The sequence below is a fragment of the Pectinophora gossypiella genome, chromosome 5, assembly GCF_024362695.1.
Source record: "Pectinophora gossypiella chromosome 5, ilPecGoss1.1, whole genome shotgun sequence".
Classification (NCBI taxonomy): Eukaryota; Metazoa; Arthropoda; class Insecta; order Lepidoptera; family Gelechiidae; genus Pectinophora; species Pectinophora gossypiella.
The window spans coordinates 6,552,566-6,567,782 of record NC_065408.1 but is presented as its reverse complement, the minus strand read 5'-3'; the positions used below and the strand labels follow the sequence as shown (position 1 = coordinate 6,567,782).

The 15,217-nt window shown below is 36.2% G+C and overlaps 1 protein-coding gene across 6 annotated transcripts in view; it reads left to right on the top strand.

The window, feature by feature from the left end:
- Positions 1-15,217, top strand: part of LOC126366829 (polypyrimidine tract-binding protein 2) — a 496,400-nt gene that overhangs the window by 390,695 nt on the left and 90,488 nt on the right. Inside the window, exon 1 of one of the 6 annotated variants that reach the window (XM_050010130.1) lies at positions 13,431-13,649. The exons of the other annotated variants lie outside the window; for them this stretch is intronic. Within the exon in view, the coding sequence (XP_049866087.1) occupies positions 13,563-13,649 (87 nt within the window). The 5' untranslated portion in view covers positions 13,431-13,562. Of the gene's footprint in view, positions 1-13,430; positions 13,650-15,217 lie in introns of those variants that run through there. 6 annotated transcript variants of the gene reach the window in all.

Below are 15,217 nucleotides of genomic sequence, written 5' to 3'. Positions count from 1 at the left end.
GGTACAGGAAAATTTTGTACAAGTATAATAATAGCGGGCGGGTAGCTACATGAACTTAGGATAAAATATAAACATTACGAAAAAATCGTTTCGATTGACACTTGTCAAATTGGCAATGACAGTAAATAGTGATAATTCAAAAAATATATTTATGTAAGCGAATAACATTTAGTATATAATTCTAAAAAGACGTTTACTTTTTGGAATGTAATACCTTATTTTATAATAACATCATTCATGTCGTTCTCCCTTAATAAACTTAAATATGAGTCATTAAATAAAGTGTTGCACGTTTTGTTTACAAATTTCGTTACTTACAACGGTAGAAGCCGTTCAGTACTGAAGTTAAGCAAGAATTTATCTTAGAATTTCTCCTCACATGGACGGTTTTTCCACATTATGCATATTATAAGCAGGCCACATTATGTACCAGTAGGGCTAACACGCGCATCGTGATAAAATTTTGTCACGGTTATTTTATCGATTCTGACGATACAATAGGGTAGGGTAGATAGTTTCCAACTAGTCAAATCAGTTCATCATCATCAGCCGTATGACGCCCACTGCTGGGCATAGGCCTCCCCCAAGGATCACGACGATCGGTCCTGCGCTGCCCGCATCCAGCGGCTTCCCGCGACCTTCACCAGATCGTCGGTCCACCTTGTAGCGGGCCTACCCACTGAGCTGAGTCAAATCAGTTACTTTTTACTTAATGTGAGAATGCAAAAATGTGAAACATGTGATGTGTGTGTGTGTGTGTGTGAAATGTGTGTGTGTGCAATTAGAATTCTATAGTTTCCGCTTACCCCGGTGGGAATAGGCGTGAGTTTATGTATGTGTGTAATGTGAAAAAAAGAAATTACTGTGGAATTTGTATGAAACCGCACCCTGTGACGTCATACAAAAACGTAACAAAATGTATTAGTTATTATTATTATATTAGTAATGTATTATTAACATTGATAAATAATTTAAATAGAAAAAGAAAACGTTTTTTAACCTTTATATCTGTCTTTATTTAGTAGTCAGAATTTCATAATTTATCTTGGACTTATAAAGCTACCCAATTATTTCGTTTTGTCGATTGGCGCTAATATGTGAACTCAAATAATGAAAAATACGTCCAAAATTACGTGCACGTATAAGGAAACAAAATAAACTTATCGATTTCAACAAAATATATTGAATCGATCGATTATCTTACCACGTTGCGCATGTTAGCCCTGCTGGTCTAAGATGTTTAGTGAACATGCACACGTGAATGGAGGAGCAATCTACATAATGAGAAGTCAGGGTTATTGAGCGTAGCGGCTGGCCGATTCCACCGATTGTTATAGAAGCACATTGATTTCTATGTAGCTCGGTTTATTTTCCACCGTTGTTGTACTGGGAATCTGTGGCATTGAACAGTAAAGCTTTTCCGTGTAACGCCGCGCCGATAATACGCCCAAACTTTATTTTGGTATTACACACATTTTTTGCTGCTAGCAATAGGACAGTTTCCAACTAGTCAAATCTGTTACTTTTTACCGAACGTCAAAACTATGGAATTGTATGAAAAAGCAACCTGTGACGTCATAGAACGACGTGATAATATGTCGCACTATATTATTACATTTTTCTTGATAAAATTCATAAAAAAGAGACTACAATGGTGCTAATTCCTGTAAATACCACCTAATTTTATTTTCAGTTATATCTGTCATTTTCTTATCCGCCGAAAAGGAAAGGGACGGGTAATCGACAAGCATAAAATTTATGGAACACACGTCAATTTTAAGCACAAATCTAAACCAACCGTCTAAAAATTTTACATCCGTCAATAACCCGACACAGTTAAGTAGACAGCACGTCAAACGGATTGCATACCAGCGACGCACCTTTTGATTCGCCCGGGTTATTCATTCATTTACTTATTCTTCCTAAAATTAAGAGCTGTGAATCATCCGTCCCTTTCCTTTTCGACGGATATGAAAATGACGGATATAACTTAAAATAAAATTAGGCGGTGTCTGCAGGAATCGGGGCCATTATTTGTCACTCTTATAATTTATCTTTGACCTAGGAAACTACCCAATTTGTTTGTTTTTCCACATTTTAATATTGAGTAAAGGCCGTTTCATTCTATAAAATGAATCTACTACCTACTCCTAAAAAAAATACGTCATATTTAATTTATAATGATTTTTATTGTGGAGATGAGTGAACATTTTGAGTAGGTAGGTATACGAAACAGATTAGCGTAATAGCCGAATAAAACTGGTTGTGATGTTTCAATCGTCCGATCGACGGAAAAGCCTTCCAATTATCCCCCGATTGATGGTTCGGATCTCGCTTGTCGCCGATCAAATTTCGACCACTTCTCGCCCTCTCGGCCTGACGTTTCTTTTATTTCTTCCTCAGCATTTGACAGATTTACCCCGGGCGGGTCGACGCGAAGATTTTATTGACCGCTTATTATTTTATTTTATGGACATCCACTCTTATTTCATAGGTCCTTAGGTGGAGTTACGGTTTTTGTCACCCGATTATTGGAGCAAATCTTTCTCGGCTCTAACGTTTTTATTGAACGAATTCGGTGTAGATGACTTATGGGGTTGCCGTAAAAGTAATGGGATGTGTTTTTTTATCGATCTGGTTATTGTTTCTCAACCGCCTTTGCATTATTGTTTAAAACCCAATGTTTTTAATCCTATAAAGTAACGCGTCCTTTGTGTCACATAAAGGTGTATAGAACCTTTCAGAAACGTCTTTTCTATTTTATTTAATGCTGACCTGAGTACAACAACAAAGCCCGAAGAAAATCCGAGCAAATGGTGCGAAGCGCATCCTGCAGACCGTTCAACAATATTGAATTAGATAAAAAATAAAAAGTTGAGTAGTGTCGTGCAGTGTTTTCGATCAAAGAAAATTACGCCAGGCGTGGATGGAGGCGCTTGGTCTTTTCCCGGGTCCGCTTGAGCTCTATAAAATCCCTTTCCTCGCAACATATCGTTCTTTTCTCCCCAAATTGCGGCTGTCCCGGCGCGGCAGACACGTCCAGGTAATAACGCAATAAACCACTGAGAGCTTCCCCCTGGAAAAGCGATCGAGTTTTCCTTCAACCTTTCGAAAACGAGTTGTCCCCGACTTTCTCAGCTGGAACTCTTTCGCTTGAAAACTAACCTTATTTTCTTTTTGTTGTGGTTTGTTTTGGTGGGGTTTGAGCGAGTGGTGTGCAATCGGCCGGGTCGGACGTCGGTCGGCGGCGCGCGTTTTGTCGGCGCGCGGGCAACTCGCTGCGCTGCGGCCATCACTTTGTGTAATTGAAAACTCCGATGTGCTCTTGTACAGAACATACGGTTACAACTAAATAAATCTGTTATAGCGTCGGAATTGCTAGTTTAATCTGGGCTAGGCTTGGATTTTTACTTGAGTTTACACACTGCAATCTTAAGAAGCGCATATTGTATTGAAGAGCAAGTGGAATACGTGTGAGGGAGAAAAATATGATGTAATATATAAAATACTTCTTGTCACAATATGAAGCGGTGAAGTGGTTGACGTAAATATGTTGTTTCGAACAATCACTTGTGTAAATAGACTAAGCCTGCGTCAACTCGATGATCGAACCCCGGGAAGTCAAGTAAAGCGGGTTTTAATTAAAGAGGGCTCTTTGTCAACTGTTCCTTTTAATTTTGATGAATAAAGAAAATTATTTATTTGGCGGCGTTGGCGCTTACCGTGATTTATTCGAAGAGTTAACGGACGTTTATAAGGCATTGCCTCCCCGCGGGAAATTTATTTTTTCATAATTCGTCCGTTCGTGTTAAGGTCGAGACAGATGTGATCTTAGTTTGCAAGAAAATGAAGGAGCGAACACTGTTCATAAAGAAAAACTTACCTTATTTTTACGGCGCCATTGTAGCTGGAAATAAAAAAATATATTGCCTTAAAATAAGACGACCTTAACTGCGTATTAATATTTTTGCCGGGTTTTCCAGACTTCATAAGTTGTCTAACTAAAATGATCCTTTATATATTTTTTATTATTATTGATCGGTTATTCAGGCGCTTATGTTCATCAACTTCAGCATAAAATACTGTGAAAGTATGAAAGCGGCTTCTTAAAACAAGTTATATCGATAATAAAAATACCGGGGTTGTATAAAACGTTACCAAAGATGGTATAAAATGTTGTTGGTTCCCTTTAAACAAATTATCAGCTCTTGCCAGTTCCGGTTTTGCGGTATTTTTATTTGGACAATCAAGAGACATGGCAAAGAACACCACAGACTGGGTGCAAAATATAAAGAGGCGTCGTGGCTGAGCACGAAATGAAATGATGGCGTGACGAGTTGGACGCATACGGGAAAGAGATAGCTAAAACCGGGAGGAGTGGAAGAAAGGGATGGAGGTCTTTGCTTTGCAGTGGGATAGTGTAGGCTAGTAAATAGTAAATGTTGACATAATCGTAAACTGACGCACCTACTTCTGAAACTACCAAATGTTAAAATATTCATCAGTAATTTAAGAGCCACGCTCTTGTCGGTGTAGCATTCTCCGTGCTACTTTTTTAGGAATAATTAGGTTAGTGGTGAAAACATTGCACCTAATAAAATAAAATGTTGAAAAAAAAAACAAACAAAAGTGACCTTTCTGCCAACAAACTGCTGTGCAGTTTGGCGGACGGTACCCATGTACAAATATTCATTCGGAAGTAGGTGCTTAAGTTTACGACAATGTCAACAATTCAGGATCAATATTTTAAACCAAAATTGTTGACACAAGCTAATTCAAATATTTTGTATACATTTTCATCTAAAAACAACTTTAGAAAAGTGTCCAGTTACTACGGTCGGAGGTAATCCGTTATATATAGAAGGTACTAAATATTGACTGGTTCTCTGTCCGTAATAATTATTAGTCTGAGGAAGAAACATCCGCACATCAAGTAATAATAATAACAGACAATAAAACGTACGTACTATTGTACTAATGAAAATGCCGTGTTCTTGATATAAAATGAATGTAAGCATAGGTACATTCTACGGGTGGGCCTTCTGGCTATTGCGATTCGAATAGTATGTTTTCCCTCCAAAATTAGCCATGTTTGCCGAGCCGGCCCGCGTGTATTTTCACTGACCCGCAGCCCCCGGCGCGCATACACATTCAATTTTACTACAAGAGAATAATGAAACTGTAACACTGCCTTTTACGTCCGAAAATGTTTAACTACCTACCTTATTTATCGTCACATATATTGTAAACCACCATCTAGTTTTAACACAACAGCTATTGTAAAATACACGTAACTAAACCTGTTTCTGCTTTTTCTCAGGTACGTAAATTCTGCTAAGTAACCGGCGTCGGTAAGTTAAGAAAGAGATTACCACCGTGACATTTACCAATACAAAAGGCTTACACGTTTATTAAACTTGTAAAATTTTCCCCGTAGAACTTACGGCCGTAGCAGCGTAGCTCGTAGCACCGCGTAGCGTCGCGTAGTAAATCTTTTAATCTCTTTACAATGGTCCGACGTCATAAATTTGACATCTGTGACTTTTTTATTACGATATTCGAAAACGTGTCCCTCCCCACGGTATGATAAAATCGTGTTTTATGGATGCGCCGCCCGTCAGTTCATTATTTTATTTCGTTTTATCGATTAAATTGACGCTTAAACCATAACCCAACACTACGTCGAAAATTGTATTAAAACCTTTCGGTTTGATAAATCACTTTGTTACCGATAAAGTTTTCGACTGTTTGGAAATATGAAAAGGTAGTTCTATTGTTAACATACAGAGCACGGTACTGTCGTTAAAATATTAATATAAATGCGAAATATGAAACATTATTGAACTCGGTTAAAAAGGAACATTTCCCAAGCTTGCTCGAAACTTATAGCAGCAGCGTGCAATGCAAGTAAATTAGATTCTCGAAATCATAAATTCCATCAAAAGTGTTAAGCTTATAAACAGGCTGCATCCATCCACTTTACGCCGGCGGAACAGCAAGCGAATCAATTTTTCAATTCAACAAAAGAAAGGGGAAAATGTAGACGTGCCATGAATAAATAATTTCTCTTAAATGCTATTGTTAAATAAACATTTTTTTCTATATTTTGTGCGTGGAAATATCCTTTTGAAGGAAGCGTCAGGTTAATGTTCACATTGTGATTTCAATACATTTTCCCTCGCAAGTGGGACCATTTATGCGCGATGGCGGGTCTCTCGATGAATAGATAATATCCATCTGGGCTAACTGCGGCGCAACCATGAGTCGACAACTCGCAAATCGCCCGGGACGCGACAAATTGATTCCTGAATACGACGCCGCTGAATAATTTTCTTATTCGATTAAAACTTTTTCTGCTTCTGAAATAAGTTTTTAATCTTATAAAAAGTGTTTGTGCGGATTGTCAAATAATATTATCAAATTATGTATTGTGTTTATTATTTTTAGAATTAGTTCAAAGATAAAGCTGTGCTCATGCCTCATGGGACCTCTGTACCTCATGGTACTTACTTGCTTCTCTTCTTCTTCTTCTTTTTGGTGACTTTTAACCTTCGAAGCTCAGATTTGCAGACACAAAAGGTAAACCATGGGATTTGGAGTTTAAAAAACATTCGGTCTTACGACTTTAAGGTAATGGCGACAAAAAATATAATTGAAAATTATTCATATAGCTTTTATAAATAAATTCATACAATTACAGTAGATAAAAACAAATAGTAAGAGTACTTAAGTAGTTTTGTAGGAAGTCGCAACGTCAGTCCTGTATTATTTTCTTTGCTTACACTACCGTTTGTTACTTGAAGTTTTAACCTTCGCTTTATTCGATATTACAGTAGATAGGAGAGTGAATTCCGAATGTAAAATGAACTTGCGTTATTAGCATTGAATTTTCTTTGTAGCTGAGGGAGAATGGAATGTTTTATTTACTTACTTTATTCAGTTACTTAATATTTGTTTAATTTTGCAACAAACGCGACAATTTTTTTTGTCCTTATTTGATCGATAGCAATCATGGCAACAGGTAGGCAGTTGAAATATTCACGAAATACTCAGTTGTATTTTCACTTGAATACAAAATATATAAAATAACCAATATTTTTGCCTATTTTTCAAATAGTTTACAAAATAAAATTTGTGTATTTACTGTTGTTTACCTAGTCAATGGTACGGAACCCTTCGTGCGCGAGTTCGACTTGCACTTCTTCTGTCGTGTGGGTTGTGAGATGGAGTACCAACCCCATCAACCCTGGTGTCAGGGTTACTATTGAGCCACCAAAGGCCCCTGACATGGCTCATGTAACGACTACTTACTTACATGAGTAAGTAGTAACCGGGACTAACGGCTTAACGTGCCTTCCGAAGCACGGACTTGCACTTGGCCGGTTTTTTTTATAATAAATATTTGCGCCATATTACATTTCCGCTTCACCACGTGTCACTCATTCTCATTATTTAATATTTGAGTATATTTATCTCTTCACAAAGTATTACGTAGATAAACAAGTAGCCAAAGCCGACAAGGATTATTTTTTACCTACGTTTAATTTTTATACAGCCCATTATTTATAGTTTTATTATAGTTTTATACGTTGTACACCTATTACGTTGGTCTAACAGAAAGCTCGGTGAGGTGAGGACTTACTTCATTTTGCGATGGATGTACATCTGACTACCCCAATTGGGATATAGTTGAGCTTATGTTATCTTTCATCAGCTTTTATTGTGGGAAATCCCAATCCCAAAGCAAGGATTCCGCATCAATATCATTGTATCCTTAGGCCTTCCGCACACTGGACTATTTGACAGTTTCGCTGATGTACGTGCGACGCAATGAGTGCGAGTTTAGTATAATATGAAGTAAAGATTTTATATTTAAGTAAATTCCTCTAAAACGTTGAGTGACCGGCGATTTTGACGTAAACTATTTGATTTAAAAGAGTGCTATCTTAAGTTTATAATCTGTTACACAATATAGCTTCAATATATTGTAATATAAAGCAGGAACAATTTTAACCAAAAAAAAGAAAGAACAAATAAAGTTCTTTTATCAGGATTACACTGGTATTTTTTAAATTAAAGTAGACTGAGGTCGTAATCCGTTTTATAAAGTAATAAGCTTTTATAATTAAGAAAATCATTTTCTTTTTCATTAATTTTATTGGACTTCTTTAAGTTAATAAGCTTGCTTGTATAATACCTGAATTCTCTTATTACTATTTGCTCTGAAGTATTTGAGTATCTACCTTTTCATAATCATTTCATTAGCTTTTCCTTTAAGCGGTCTCATTTTTTAACGGTAATCACAATTTAAATACAGAAGTCAAATAAGCAAGGTAAAGGTCGGTATTTTGAGTGCGCTGATTATTAATTATTTTTAAAAGAAGTGTATTGAGCAAAATAATTAAATATGTAATTAATGTGTTTCAACTCCAATCTGAAAGGGCTTCGAAAGGGCTTGGCTTGATAGATATGACTGTGGATGTTACAAGTATCTTAAGCTTCCAGCACACTGCGAACACTGCATACAAAACACCTCGTTTTACACAGACACTACACATTGACGTTACCGTACACGCATATCTGTGTGTGTCACGTTTGATGCCCATACGATTGAAGACCAAAGTAAGACCGAGGGGGTGAGGTAAATCTAGCTCAGCCGCTGGTGGGAAGCGGAGAGTTACCGTTCTATACGTAGTTTTGTTCCTTATTCTATGCTTCCAGTCTCAAGCGACGCTTTCTCCCTACAACATTGCAGCGTTCGCCTATCTCCATTTAGCCCTGTCATTGTCCCTCTATCGCAAATTAACGATCTGCCGAGTGGCCATCCCGTCGTGTGTTAGTGATGCCGCATAAACTGTTATTTTGAAGATATGGTCCTTTTTCACATTCCCTGTTCGTCGGTACTCCAGTCTAATAGGTTTAGCTGTTGGATGATTTATTTTTGTATGGTATATTCATGTACGTCGTTGTTCTTGAGATGTTTTTATTTTGTCTGGGTTATTGGGTCACGAAAACATTAAACATTATAATATTTTATTGCTTCCTGCTTTTCTTACCGATTCGTGACATTTGATTCCGTTTATATGATTCTTGTGGATTTCTATAGAATAAGTAAACAAATATATTGCTCATGCAAATAAATACGCCAAAATACACATAGCAACTCCGTTATTCAAATATAAGCAACTCAAAAGTCGACAAAAAGTACTCTTTCTTATAGCAATACTCAGTTAATATTTTTTTTCTCCCAACTCTGAGCATTTTTATGCTCATCCTCGGAACTTTTGCAATCCACTTATATCAGCCGTGAAGAGCTAAGCAAATACAAAAAGTTTCCGTGTTTAATCTGCACGTTTTAAAGATATTCATTGGAATAACCAAGAGTTACTTTATATAATCCCCAAGATGTCATTTGAAGTATTTTTATTTAGATGCGATTTTCAGCTGCGTACGTGGCTGTGATTGAGAAAAAATATTCCGATATGTTACCACGGATCTCTTTCCTCGTATTTAATTGCGGTTTCGAAACGCGCGAGTGATTTCCGATGAGGTTTTAAGACCGAAGTATATGAGATTTCATGAATATTCGCTTATTATACCTTACGGAACAAACAAATAAATTCAGATTACATCTAGAGAAAAATAGCAATTTTTTGCAATATAAAGAAAGACGCTCCCCAATTCGCGATAAAGATAACGTAAGTTATACCTACTCGTTTATTCAAGTAAAGCAGTCATACCAGATTGACATAAAAGATTATTTTCATAATACAATAAATAGTATCGCACACCAGCATCAATTAATTACTTATATGAGCAATGTGTGTGTGTGATATTGATGATAGACGGTCGGTGGGAACCCTTAGTAACCCACTAGGAGCTTAGGTGCATAAATTACGGAGTGCGTAAGACTGCGGCAGTGGCTTGTAAAAATGAAGCGTTGCTCGCAGAATTTTGATAAATAGCTGAGAGAAATAATTTCGTTCGTCCTGTAACGATTCCCTCATACACCCGCAGTCAACGTTTTGGCGCGCTGGGAATTCTTATCTTCCAAACGCAGCACTTTGATTACGAAGGAAAGGAATATTTAAAGAAGCTTTCGCGTGCTTTGTGTTGTTCCCCGACGCATGTGCAAAATTTATGTAAGAAATATGAGTGAGTATTACGCTGTGTAGCGATCTCTTTGCGTTACTATTTTCCTCTTGTTTGTTGTTTTGTGCCTACTTTGTTGGGGCAATCTTTTCGGCATTGGATCGAACTACGAGTGGCTGTATACCTTTTGCTACGGAATGAAATGACTTCCATACGATATTTCACTGCCGATGAGAGACTATTGCGTATGTTGTCAATAACTTTCTTTTATGAGGAAAATACACATAAAATATATTTTCGTATGGTATTGTTGCTTTTAAACATGTAATCTCTCTAGCCTACCGGAAGAAAATATTTTGGTAAATAAACTTTTAAAGCGTTTTCATCTGCGTGTATAAGTAATAAAGTAATTCATTTATGATGGTATCCAATGATTTAAGCGTAAGGACTCTCGACACAATTTCAATAATTCAGGGTGTTAGTGACTTCGTAACGAAAACTTTGAGGTATGATTTAGACCATGATTCTTAGTTGATATCAAGTGGAATTCTCCGTCGCAAAAGTATAGAATTGAAAATAATTTCAAAAATATAAAAATAAATCGTGAATATTGCGACGGAAAATTCCACTTGATATTAACTCAGAATCATGGTCTGAATCATCCCCCTTAGTATTCGTTACGATGTCAATAACACCCCGTATATCCAAATACTGACTAAACTTTGAAGTTACAACTGTCCTATCGCGTGTTCAATCGACCGGCTGTGGTATCATTCCGTAATTGACAACACACGTTTGTATACATCGTACCTTTCTCAAAAGTTAGATAGGCCGAGCTAAAGTGAAACATCCAAGAAACTTATTCCGATCATTGAAATCGGGTTGATTCGATCTCGTCCCCATCAGCTTAGTTATTCATCAGCCCATGAATACTTAAGTCAATTTACGTGTCGTGAACTAAGCAACACCATACTCAACTTAATGATATTGCAACCAGAATGCGTTTCGTGTGCCAATTTTATATGTTCTTTAATATGTAAACGGAAGATTGATTCTGAATTTCCTATAATGTGGATGTATTATTATTATTTGGAGTTTGAAGCCGATTCGAAAAAAAAATGAGTAATTGAATCATAAACTAAACATCTGTAAGTATTTCTACAAATATATTTAGTACTACCATCTTACGCGCCATTCATTTATCATCTCGCTCACAATGTTACCAACATACACTTTGTCTAGGAGAATGTGGATGTTACTACCAACATAATACGTTGTACGAATTTACGATTAGTGTTCCCGATTTTATAGTATTCTTCTAGACTAATACGAACTGTTCGAACGAACATGATGCAGTAATCGTAAACTTCAGTTCACCGCAACACCAGCTTCGAAAGGTTAGTCTTGAATATCGTGGTACAATCGGTAGAAAATAATTTTGACCTGCCTTGGAGAAAGTGACCTTTATTTTTTATGCAAATATTGGGGTAATATCGATTATATTTGCCAAATACATAAATCTATCTAGCTGAATGTGATGTCAACCATACTTATAAACAATATTCGTTTCATGTGATTCACGTTTAGACAACAACGTGTTGGAAATAGTTGGAATTGACAGAGGTAGGCAAAATATTTTTCATCTTAGAAAAAATAAACATTCTGGGAATACCCCTTCTGTAATAAAGCCACATAGTTACTTCCACTACACGTGTTACAATTCAAAAAATCTACGTATAAATCAGCTCACACTTTTTAAGCCGTTCTAAAAACTAATCTCGCTTTTTCCCGTATCGAAGCGAGTGTCCTATTTATTTATGCAAAGCACTTTTACGTACGGCTAATGTATGATATTCCCTATCCATGCCGACATAAGACGGAATAATTATTTACTGAAAGAAATAAGATCTTGTATGTCACAGTTTTGAAATTCGTTGTTGTTTTCAAAAGTTGTCAAGTTACGATTACAGTCAAGTACTGACTGTAAATAAATAATTAATAAATTGAATTTATTAAATCTAATTTAAATTAAATTGATTTGTTATTCATTATGTAATATCTATATTTAAAATCTTATCCCAGCCAACCTGATGTAACAAAACAAAAGGGTTCTGGGGTGCTAAGTAGGTGACCAAGAGTTCTTTAGTTTTTTTAGAAAGGAAAGTCTTCACCTTTGCAGGATTTATATTATAAACAGAATCGAGAATACCAGGCGTGCATAGACATGTAGGCGTCAGTCCGATAGGCGGGGTATGCACGTGCCGATATTCATTAACGGACTCGCCTGCAATCGGAATCCAATCTCACCGCTTACACGCTAGCACAATGTTACGCGACGCGGCGTAATTGACAGCTGTTTCGAATAATCACTTCCTGAAGGCCCTATTGTTTTGGCCTTATCCAATGCTTGGATTAGGCACATTATATCTATATTGTATTAAATAAATCACTTTCATCTTTGAAATTTTGATGTACAAAGCGGATTGTATTCACGTCTCAATCAGAACTCAATCGCGAAATATCACGAACATAGATGAAGTATTTAGCCATTGTAAAAAAATAAGTAAGTATCTAAGCATAGTCTTATTTATTATTCATTTCAACAAACCTGCCCTGTCAATATCAACCTTATAATTATTTTAATTTTCTTCTTTCAGTGTCACCTGAATTTCGAATAGTTTTTGTGTTCTTGTAAACTTAGGAAAGAATTGAAAATTTAAAATACACAATTCAAGCGCTTGAAATGTAAACACAATTTCAATAATAATACTTAAATACTTTAAATTCCTTTTACCGTCGCGATAAATCGAATGAAAACTTGCGAACGACTAGAAGCCACGATTGCATATGAAATTGAGGAAATACCTCAAAATATGGTTGTAAATGCGCAATATTAGTTTTGCCACTTGTCGCCTTACATCCGAACCGAACCAATGACCTGACTTCAAAACCGTTTCCTCTGCAGTTTTTTTGTGAGTAATGTAAATGTACAGTTTATTTTTGGTCTTTGTTTTGTATAAAATAAGTTGAATAATTAATAAGCGAAAAATTTCTAAATTATTATTTTTGAAAACAGAATACCTACTTACCGCGCTTTACGAACAAACTCAGTTTCAATTTCTTAATAGTAATTATGGATAAATTCAATATAAAAGTTCTTTGGTTCTAAAGAATAAATTCAAATAAAATCTTCTCTCAGAAAAAGAACAAATAAACTATGTGACAGGCCGCGCGACCTTGGAATCGCAGCTGAAAATTAAAAATAAAAAGTCATAACAACGTTCGACTGTCATTTGTTTTTCAATTGGAGGGTAATTGTTTGACGCGTCAAATAAAATTTTCTTGTCGTTGCCTATCACTATCACTTTATCACTTTAAAAAGTTGACTCTTAAGTAACTTCCGCAAATTTTATTATTTATTTTACATTGTTTTCTTTTATGTGAACTGTGTTGTGAAGTTGTGAGATAAAATGGTGTTCAGTTTACGTGATATGTTGAATTTTTCCCAGCGACTGCGTTATATTCATGACGAGCGCAGCGATGTGAAGGATGACAAGGTAAAATCGATTTAGAAGTACTTTATTATCTACATTATTACTTACTCAATTTCAAAATTGTATATATCATGAGAATTTTGAAGATGGACCTATTAATGATTTAGCCAAAAGGTGTTTCGTTCTATTATTACCTTAACCGAAAAATGTGATAGAATATTTTTTGCCTTTATGGTGGTTATGGAACAAAAGACACATAACTACTGTGGGTCATTAATTTTGACAGCTTAATAACTTTTTGTAATTACAACGTGGACCGTTTTAGACCGTATTATGTTATATCATTAATCAGTCTGATAATTCCTGTTACTTGAAACATCTTCCATATGAAGATAGGAATGTACAATAGGTACCTTACATTATAATTGACGGATTGTTGTACCACAATATCGGTTATTATATTTTACGTTTATAAGCATTCATCCGACGACCCGGAAATTTAAAAAATATATATTATGTGGTGTTTTCGTCTTACTACTTAGTATATGCTTGTGCCGGGCAATTGTGATTCATATATTTTTGGTATCACAGTTTTCTTACAATACAATACAATACAAAGACTCTTTATTGCACTTGAATCACATTAAAAATACATTAGTATTATAATTAAATTGGAAGTACAACAGGCGGCCTTATTGCTAAGGTAGCAATCTCTTCCAGGCAACCTTTAGGTATAGGATATGAATTTAATGAAAAATGTTTTCTTCTATCGTGTGGGTTGTGAGGTGTATTACCAACCCCATTAACCCTGGTGTCAGGGTTACTATTAAGCCGCCAAAGGCCCCTGACATGGCTCATGTAACGACTATTAACTTGCATCAGTAAGTAGTAACCGGGATCAACGGCTTAACGTGCCTTCCGAAGCACGGATCATCTTACTTTCGGACAATCTGGTGATCAGCTTGTAATGTCTTAACCAAAATAGGGATCATAAAGTGATTTTCGTGATTTGTCTCCACTGGGATTTGAACCCGGGACCTCCGGATCGTGAGCCGAACGCTCAAACCACTGGACCGCGGAGGCCGTTACTGGACCACCGAGGCCGGTATCGCAGTGCCGTTGCGGTACACTTTAAATAAAGTGTAATTTATATTGAAAGTCGTAAGACCGTAATTAATGTTCTTTTAAAATCCTAACTACCATTTTTTAAATAATGTGTCTGGTTGAATATCTCGGCGTTACCAGGTTAAAAACGAACATAAGAACTTTTCTTACTATTATGTGGTTCAATTTACCTCAAAATGGACTACAGGCGCGAGTGTGTTTATCAGTACACTAAGTATATTAGCTGATGACAAAAATGTTCTTGGTGATGTGCAACTTTTATACTTGACACCGTGAGTAGTAAAAGCGTTATATGAAACGTTCCTTAAGTAACGTGTGTACCGGTAACGGAAAAACTTATGGTGTGGCTCCACTTGCCGCGTCATGACGTCAACATTAATCACTAAATGGTTACGTACGCTGCCGACACCTGAGAGGTTACTGTTTTATAACTGTGAAGGGTTTGGTCGATGTCACAGCGGGAATGAATATACCTACGTTATTGTTTTTGTTTGGAGTAATATTGA